This window comes from Orycteropus afer, unplaced genomic scaffold (genome assembly GCF_000298275.1).
Source record: "Orycteropus afer afer isolate SDZICR_OR568_19922 unplaced genomic scaffold, OryAfe1.0 scaffold00035, whole genome shotgun sequence".
Classification (NCBI taxonomy): domain Eukaryota; kingdom Metazoa; phylum Chordata; class Mammalia; order Tubulidentata; family Orycteropodidae; genus Orycteropus; species Orycteropus afer.
In genome coordinates this window covers 11,737,181-11,747,246 of record NW_006921622.1, presented here as the reverse complement: position 1 = coordinate 11,747,246, position 10,066 = coordinate 11,737,181, and the positions used below count along the sequence as shown (strand labels likewise).

General features: G+C 37.6%; 1 protein-coding gene across 1 annotated transcript in view; it reads right to left on the bottom strand.

The window, feature by feature from the left end:
• Nucleotides 1–3,889, bottom strand: part of ARMC3 (armadillo repeat containing 3) — a 146,804-nt gene extending 142,915 nt beyond the window's left edge. The window contains exon 1 of the mRNA XM_007936409.1: nucleotides 3,842–3,889. Coding sequence (XP_007934600.1) covers nucleotides 3,842–3,889 — 48 coding nt within the window. The remainder of the gene's footprint in view (nucleotides 1–3,841) is intronic.
• Nucleotides 3,890–10,066: the final 6,177 nt, after the last annotated feature.

Genomic DNA, 10,066 nt, shown 5'->3' with positions numbered 1-10,066 from the left:
CCCTGGAGAGAACAATCATGGGAGAAGGAAGGGCTGCTCATGCACAGGGAGACAGCTCAGGGCGCAGGAGAGTATGGAGGGATGGTCACTGGGAAGAGGTAACTATGGGGAGAAAAAAAAAAAAAAATAGCTACAATGGCCTTTAGTTTACTTTACAACCTGAATCAAAGTAGCACATTTTTAGAGCAAGGTTAGGAAGCTGGTAATTACTTACATTGTCTTGGACTCAATGGCAGAGAGTTTGTGTTTGCTTGTTATGTATTAGTTAAAGAATTATACTATATATTTTATCAACTCATAGTGTTTTGTTTATCTGTTATGAAGGAGAAAGAGGAGAAAATAAGCCTGTATGATTCTTAATTTTCAATTAAGTCAAAGGCCGAGACAAAGAGTAAAGGTTGAGTTCCAAGACTGATGAAAAAGGCCCAAGAATAACAAGCCCCAGGAGACGATTCCAGTCTTCTAAGGAATTGGATGTGGCTGCCCACAGGTGAGGGAGTATGTTCTACTAGTGCCCCTTGGTTTCACTCAACACTTACCATTGCTCCCCATATGAATTTAAGGGGAAGTTCTGACCTATTGACAAAAGATTTCTGGTGATATGATATTTAATCTAAGATTCCAAGCCCAGGCCATAGTCTCTTTTGAGTTTAAATCCTTTAGATTTAGCCATGGGAACACAAACACCTCTGAAAAATTAAGAGAATAAAATGTCCAAGTCTATAAACTCAAAGATCTGACCATGAATCATGATGGCCATACATCAGGCCTTTGGGAATGAAAGTAGTCACCTGGTCTATCACAGTTGATAATCTACATCTTCTTTCCATAGTTCTGTAGAATGATGAACACCTGCAGCTACAGGACTACTGCTAATAATATTTACTGAGTTCTTATCTAGTTCCAGGCTGTGTTCTAAGCATCTTCTATGAATCTCACCTTGCCTCACTACTGTAAATGGCTATACCTACATATCCTCATGGTGGTATACAGAGGATGGAAAATTTGCCTACGTTTATAGATGGTGGAAAATGGAATGGTGTAACTCAGTATAACTCCAGAGCTGATACTCTTAGTCACTGAACACCAAAGTGGGGGAAAAAAATCACTGTCGTCAAGTCGATCCCTACTCATAGTAACCCCTCCTTGGGTTTCCGAGGTGGTATCACTACAGAGGTAAGTTGCCCAGTCTTCCTTCCAAGGAGTGGCTGGTGGGTTTGAACCACCAACCTTCTGGTTAGCAGTCAAATGCCTTTAGACACTACATCACCAGAGCTCCCTAGTCACTGAATATCTTGCCTTATACTGCACATTTTCTAGTAGGGTCTTTGTGTTAGTAATTTTTCATGTAATCATTCAACAGAAAGTGTGCCTATTATTTAAGCATCAAAAACCACCTTTCAGCCAGACATAGAAATGATTTTGTGACGGAGAACATTGTTGCATTGATAGTTCAAAACATATCTTCTCCGTATCTAGGCATTTTCTTAGCAGTGTTCTCTTTTATAAGAAGAAATGGAAATCAATTAAGTATAAATGCACATATTAGTGCATGTTATGACAAATGAGAATATTAAGAAAAACAAAGGGAATTCTGTGTTTTAATCATACCAACAAACACTTATCTTGATGTCCTTATTGACCATTTAACAAACAGATGAAAGACGAATAAAAATTAAAGTCTTTGGAAATAATGTTATTAGGAAATTCTTTAAGAATTAAATTACCATTAGTTAACACAAAAAGTTTATTTTCTTAAGTTCTTATATATTCCTTGTTTAAATCTTATTTTCACTTCTAATTTGCACAACAAACCTTTCATGGACTTTGAAGAGGTATGCCCCAGAAAAACTTCCAAATTAATATTCTGTAAACTGTAGTGTACTAATTTGAAGTATTAGAATTTATAAGACATAAAAGAAGTTAAAATATTTTAATACTAATCTACCAGTTTTATTAACACAAAAGTCAGAACAGGGTAATGACAAAAGAACTCTTGGGAAAGGTACTGATTAAGGATAGAGTGCAAGAATCAGGGACCACAGTAATTGTTACACATGTCTTTGGCTACCCTCAAGGCTGTTGTGAACTGAGAAAGCAAAGCTATGTTTTTTTTAATTCTAGGATTGGACTTGTCTCTTAAGTCATTCATTGTGCCCCCAGGAATTGGAACAAAGGATAACGCTAGCAAAACATAATAAAAGTACAGTATATGTGTAAGACAAATAACAGTCCTCTAATTTAGTATATTTTTATACAAATAACATGGGCATTATATGGTTTTTTGCAAACCACACAACCCACTTGCATGTTAGTTTCCTAAACACACTATGCATGTTACATACAGAAAAAATATATATGTGGTCATTTGAATCAAAATGTTCTTGCTATCAAGTACTGTGTTCAGGAGCCCACTTTCTGCTAATAAGATGCCAATCATGTGATTTGGGAGCAAAAAAGAGGGGGTGATGCAAACATAGGGTGCAATGAAAAAGAAAGATTCTAGAACATGTTAAAAGTATGTTCAAAGGAGAGTGGTCAAACTAATGGCTGATCAAAATAGTTAACCACATACGTGCATACATATGTATGTGAAGCAGAGCCCAGAGGATCACCATTATATCATATTGATCGAGTGTTATCTGCCAGGCACAGAGTACTTTATATACGTTAATTCATTTAAATTCATCCAGTAACAAAACAAGTTACCCTGGAGTTGATGCTAACTCATGCTGACCCCATGTGTGTCAGAGTAGAACTGTGCTTCATAGGGTTTTCAGTGGCTGATTTTTTTTTTTTTAATCACCAGGCCTTTCTTCCAAGGTACATCTGGGTAGACTGGAACTTCCAACCTCTTGGTTATTAACCAAGCACGTTAACTATTTACACCACCCAACTTAAAATATAACAACCTAAATGAATTGGATATTACAATTCCCATTTAAGAGAGAAAGAGAAATGGAAATAACTTGGCAAAATTTGGCTAATTGTCAATGGCTAAAATAACACATTCTGTGAAACAAAGAGCTGGAACAAAGCTCCTGTTCTTAACCACTCAACTCCAGGGTGCTCCCATGCTATAGGTGGGATTCCTGCATTAAGCTCAGGTTCCTTCAAACTTTAAAATCCTGTGAGTCAATAGATTATAATAATTTCTTCCAGTTCACATTTTATTTGCAGAAAAATCACACAACATGTACTTCAAAATAGTTTCTAAATGAAAAACTGTCAAAGATCATCTTCCATTTTTAACACAGTCTTTCAGAAATTCATAAACTTTAGAGAGAGAAGATATAGCTGTGCTTAAAATAGAGAGGCAAGAGCTTTGTGGAGAATGTGATGCATTTCTTAAGTGTTTGGATTAAAAAAGATTATGAATCCAGATTTCCATGTCTATAGAATTAGAAAAGAGGACTTCTGATGTGCAAGTGGCTGAACTCATCTTCAGACAACTTTGTATACATATCTAATAGCTATAGCAAAACATCTAGTTATTTTTGATAATTTACTTGGATAATTAACATTAGTGAGAGATTGGCAAACATAAAGTATTTAAAAGACAAACCAAAAGTATTTATTCATTAACTAGGCTTGTAAACATGCCATCCACATACTAGAAAAGCTAATAATTGCTGTCTAATTGTGATAATTATGTAATGACAATGTTGTAAATGTTTGTTTATATAATGTTAGATTTCTCTGACTAATCTTATCATTAGTCAGACTTTGGACTTCTGCCACCATGAATTCATGTGTATTCTGGTACATGCCAAACTGTTTTAACAATTTATCTTAAAAACTGGTTGTTAAAGTGCTACTGGCATTCAGATCAGAGACTTACCACATCCTTAGGAGGAGGTTCTGTTTCCTTCTTTATCTTTTTACCCATTCTGGAAAAAGATACAGTAAATGGTTAAAGTGTCATTTGTATACTATGTATGTACAAATCTCTCTGTTCCCCGTGTCCTTAGGAGGAGGTTTTAATCTCATTTTGAAATTTCTACCTATTCTAAAAGAAAATGTGATTCAGGTAGACATTATTGCATATTACAAATATGTCACCTATTTTTCTATTTCAAAACTCTATAATTTTAAAGGAAGTTATTAGAAATATTCTTGAAAAGTAGTCCCGACTTCCAGTTTGGAAAGGAGGTGACGTAATTTTTACTAACATAACAAGAAACAGTTTGCCACGTTTACAGCTCATGGATGATGGGCCTAAATTCAAGTACTTTTGAGATTTACAAGAATATAAATATCGTGAAAGGCAGGAATTTTTGTTTATTTTGCGGCACTGATGTATCTCAAGCATCTAGAACAGTATCTAGTACATAGTGGGCATTTGGTATTAATAGAAATAACTAACTCCATTTTTCCTGGGAATAATGATTTTGAGAATGGCATCCAAGATTCTACTAACTCTGACTTACCATTTTTGTCAGTTTCCCATATAACAGAAAGTTTTCTCTACTGTAATCTATAATTCAATAATAACATAATTGAGAATCTGAAGAGATACATTCTGAAGATACTAGGATTATTCCTGGTAGGACCCTTTTCCATCTACCCTCACATGCCCATGCTTATGTTGAAAAGGGTCAAAGGAACAGTATTCATAGTTAACATACCACAAAGAAATAACTCAACCTGGGTACTAAAAACTTTGGTTGGTACTGAGGATCCTCTAAATCTTTCTAGTTTTCCCCAGGGAGAGTTTATGAGGTTCTGTCTGGCACTAGAGCAATCCCAGATGGTATAGTCTAGTCCTAAGGAACTCAAGAGAAATCTTGGGAAGTAGAAAATCCTTCAAGAAAATCTACACTGTCAGGCTTAGTTCAAAGTGCATGTCTGAGACAAAAGCAATCCCTGGCCTTAGAGATGCTGACCAGAATTTAATAACATACATTATTACAAAGCCACACATTCACAGAAACTCCTAGGGACTCCTGAAAGACATCTATTCCAGGTTCCTAACTTTAGGACACATAAATATTAAGATCTCTGAGGGCCTAGGCAAGTTTACTCAGTGATGTACTACTTCACACTATGTGCAATATATTTAAATGCTAAAAAGTACCTACTTCTCCATTAAATATAATTTTCATCATAAAAAGTTTTGAAATTTGCATGTTAAATGACTCAGCAATCAGTATGCATAGCTAAAAATTCCTACAAAATGAGAAAATTGTTTTCAAATGCAATAAAATTTTAATATTCATAAAAACATTTCACTTAATATTGATTTTCTAGTTTTCATATTCTCGAGCCAATTTTTTTTAATCTTTCAGAGATGCTTGAGAAGCTCACAGTCCCTAGACCTTGTGCCATAATGCTTCAGGCAGACACGTGGAAACCATTCTGGACAAATGAAAATCTACCCCATAATTAGGTCTCTAATAAAAGAAATTTTATAGTTCTTCTTTGTAATAAATTTGAAGATATAGCAGCCTTATGAAAAATATTCAAGAAGCAATTAGATTATACCTGCTTAAAGTTTTAAGTCTTTTGATTTTTTACCCAAGAACATACTTTTCCTATTTCAACATAGTGTTTTCGAGCAATTGCATAATGAAGAGTGCAGACTGGAATGATAGAGCTAGTCCTAGCAATACTGTGAAAAAGCAAAAACTTGTGTTTACATTACCTTACTAGGTACAGTAGTTAATGAGGCAGAGAGTATATAATTGAGATAGGCCCAGGGGAAATAAGCCACAGAGAAGATCCTAAGATTAAAAAAAGAAAAAAGAAAAAAAAACCTGTAAACTCAACATTTCACTTAAAATCAACTCGCTACAATTAAATCATTATTGTAGCTGCTGACTAGTGGGTCTCTGACATGTAGTGACCCCCATGCACAACCAGATCTGACCATATTGTGATTCCTAGCTTTTTCATTGGATTCTTTTCCGTAAGTATATCACCAGCCCTTTCTTTCTAGTCTATCTTAGTCTGGAAGGTCCACTGAAAATTGTTCAGCATCATAGTAATGTTGCTAGTGATGGTGTGTGCCACCCATTTGATTCCAACTCATAGCAGCCCTAAATGACAGAATAGAACTGCCTCATTGGGTTTCCTAAAGGAGCTCTGGTGATATAGTTGTTAAGGCATTTGGCTGATAACCAAAAGGTCAGTGATTCGAACCCACCAGCTGCTGTAGAAGAAAGATGAGACAGTCGGCTTCTGTAAAGATTGACAGCCTTCAAAACACAATAGGGATAGCTATGAGTTGGAATTGATTCAATGGCAGTAAGTTTGGTTTGGTTTCAATCATAGGGTTTCCTAGGCCACACATTCTTTATGGGAGCAGATTACCAGGTCTTTTCTCCTGGTGGTTTGAACCACTGATTTTTAGTTGCAGCCAAGTGCTTAAGCATTGCACCACCAGGGCTCCTTACAGTAACGTTACTTTATACTATTTTATTCTTTAAATATTTTCTTTTAAATCTACAAAGACAGCAAATTTAAAAATAAAACCTTTTGACTTTTTGAAGCAGTTGAATTAAACCTATTTTACTATTTCACCACTTTGCCCACTGATATTTTTAATAACTTTTTATTTCTAATCAAAGTAATAGATTTCATTATGGAGAATTTGGAAAACAAAAGATACATGAATAAAATAAAAATCACCCAGAGATAAATTCAGGTAGACCAGCATTATGAGCATTCTGATAATTCCTTTCTTGTGTAAGGCTGGCGGTTCAAACCCACCAGCCACTCCTTGGAAGGAAGGTTGGGCAATCCTACTTTCGTAGTGATACTGCCTCGGAAACCCAAGGAGGGGTCGCTATGAGTCAGGGCTGACTTGACGGCACATAACAACAACAACAACAACACCTGGATTGTCTAATGCCCATTCCATCCTTTCCCAAGTGGGACCATTTCCTTACTGTGTTCTTAAACAATAAATGAACAAGTTTGTGAAATCTATCTCCTCTACTATTTATCTATCCAATCATTCCCAGTGGATCAGCTTATCATGTCATTTCAAACAATATTTTAAAATGCATTATTTATCAACCAATCTCCCAATTGTTGAGTATTTGTTTCCAGTTTTCTGGAATTATGGACAAGGATGCAGTGAACATCTTGGGACATTAAGTTTTCAATCCACATCCCCACTCTTCAATTAAAATAAATTTATAAAAGGAAGGAGCCTTTGAGCATTTTTATTATTATTATTGCAGAGGGGCCACATTTTTTTTCATGAATTTATTGGTTATTTGTAATTCTTCTGTGTACTTTCAACTTACGATCTTTAGCTAGTTACCTAATGGGGAAGATTTCTTTTAAAGCGGAAGAAGGGCCCACTTTTTAAGTTGTTCACAGTTCAGACAACTGAATCTTAGGCCCTCAAGTCCCCTTTTGGGAACTTAGTTTTGTCATCTGTTAAGTGGGCAGTGGCAGGGATATTCATGAAACCCAGTCCAATGTCCATTTTACATTGTGAGTACCGGCCAGGGACTTAAAACTCCCAATAAAGTGTTTCCTCAGGGGCCCCTAAGTTTCCACCTTCTCGTTTACCACGTTTTTTTCCAGCCTATGCCCTAAACCTCTCCAATTCCGAGGGTGTAGAAGTGTAGTCAAGGGACTGCCTTTACCTGCCCTGGTTTCTTGCGTAGCAGCAGCTTCTCAAACCCTACGATCGGCACCCACAGCTACTCGCCTACACGCCTAGAGATCCGGATCCACTGTTGGCCCAGGTTGCTAGGAGACGCCGGGCCGCGCCGGCGCAAGTTGCGGGAGCGCGCTTAGCCGTCCGAGGCGTCCAGAACCCTACTGAGGGTTGCTCTTTGTTTCCTTGTAGCCAAATGCTTACTCAGTTGCCAAACTGTAGGCTTCGGGGCAGAATGAGAACCGGGAATCCGTCTACTTGCTAGCTACTGAGGGCCACGCCCACGTGAAAATTGTCAATCAGGAAGCGGTGCAGCCTCAATTTCTGGCTTTAGGACTGGTTCTAGATTCACATGTTGCTGTTACTCATAGCGACCCCTTCTTGGGTTTCCCAGGCACTATCTCTACAAAAATAGATTGCCCAACCTCCTCGGAAGGAAGGTTGGGCAATCTACTCACATACTCCCATGCATTTCATTCTCCCAGCTGCAGGCCTCAGCCACAGTCTCTGTGCAGATGACTTCCAAATTGCCATTTCCTGCCCAGACTCCTCCGCTAAACTGCAGACCTGCATTTTCAACTTTTCGTGCACTAGGGTGTGCAGTGAGCAATCCCTAACTTCCTCCTCTTCCTCCCTTCTTTCCTCTTTCAGTCATTTCTTCAAATCTCTCAGATACAAAAAATAACCTGTTTCTCTTCTCCTCCCACCACTACAATCAGCAACTGTGTTGTTGTTTTGTGCTTCCAGTAGAGTCTTATGTAAAGGAACCTTAGAGGATAGATTAGAACTGCCCCACAGAGTTTCCTAGCCCAAAATCTTCACGTGAGCAGATCCCCGAGCCCTTTCTCCTCCAGAGGGCTAGTGGGTTGAACCGCCTACCTCTCGTTAGCAGCCAGCCGTTTAACCATTGGCCACCAGGCATCAGCATTTAACTCTTCACTTTTGTCCACCCTACTCCCTCTCCTATCTCCAGTCCAGGTCATCATTTTTGGTCCACTACAAATGACATAGGTTTCTCTCCTTTACACTTCTCTCTGCATATCCTAGACAGATTAACCTTCTAGAATCCATAGCTATAGTCGTGCCATTCCCTACTCAAAAAAATTCAATGGCTTCCTAAAATTAAGTATAAACTCCTTAGCCTCCTGTTCAAGGCTGTGTGTTCCATCCGTAATCTATCTCTGCAGCCTTATTTCCCACCAATCTCCCTACCACTCAAGCCTCAGCCAAAATGGAGTACTTATTGTTCCTCCAAAGTTCCTTCATCATTTCATCTAGGCAATAAATATTAGGTGCCGACTATTTACCAGGTCATGCGAAAATTCCTAAATAATTCTTCTCTATTTAATTAAGCCCAGCTCAAACGCCATCTTCAAAATGTAATCTTTGATTCCCTCTAGCAAAACCCCTCTCCCTCTCCTCCACTGCCCTTACACTTTGTGACCTCCATCTCCTTTGTGCCTCCATTGTTCCCTCAGCCCCAAGAGTTACAGGTGACTTCTTCCAATTACTACTTTCAGACACTTTTGAGTTTTTTCCTTGCCTTTTAAATTACCTGGTAAACAATTTTATGCATAAAAATTCTTTATATTAAATATTTAAGGTATTAAATATTCTTTAATTCTAGCTTCTCAAGAATCATCAGTTTTAATACAAAAATTTAATTCATATTAAGTTCTCTTTGTAGTGTGATTTCTGCCTCCTGACTGGACCTTGAGTAATACCTTCCTGAGTCTTCAGTCTCTCAGCCTCTTCTTCCCACTCAATCTATAAATATAGTGAATCTTTCCCATGCTTCGTACATAAACCAAAAAACCAAACTCACTGCCATTGAGTCGATTCCAACTCATAGTGACCCGCGTTGGATTTCTGAGGCAGTGCTTCATACATACAAACAAATTAACAACAACAAAAAAAAAAACCACCTACCCATAATCCTCTATCTCCCTCTAGCTATCACTCTTTTTCTCTTCTTGGCCATGATTTTCCTAACAGTAGCTTCCATGTGATGCTTCCATATTCTTGACTTCCATGCACTTTTCAAACTATAGTGATCTCATTTCATCCCACCACTAAATCTACTCAAATCCTTTGAGTATTTGTTAGTCTTCATTTTCCTTGACATCCCTGCTGCATATAAAACTCTTGATAATTCCTCATTCTTGAAACTCCTTCCTTATCACTATTACTACTTACTCTTGATCCTCCCCCTACATCCATGACCATTTTTAAGGTATTTTCTTTTCTTTTTTTAAAATTTTTCATTGTGATTTGGATGAAAGTTTATAGAGCAAAGTCATTTTCTGTACGGCAGTTCATACACATTTTGTTTCATGATGCTGTTGTTATGTGCCATCAAGTTTGACCCAACTCATAGTGACCCCTCCTTGGGTTTCCGAGGCAGTATCACTATGGAAGTAGATTGCCTCATCTTCCTTCCGAGGAGTGGCT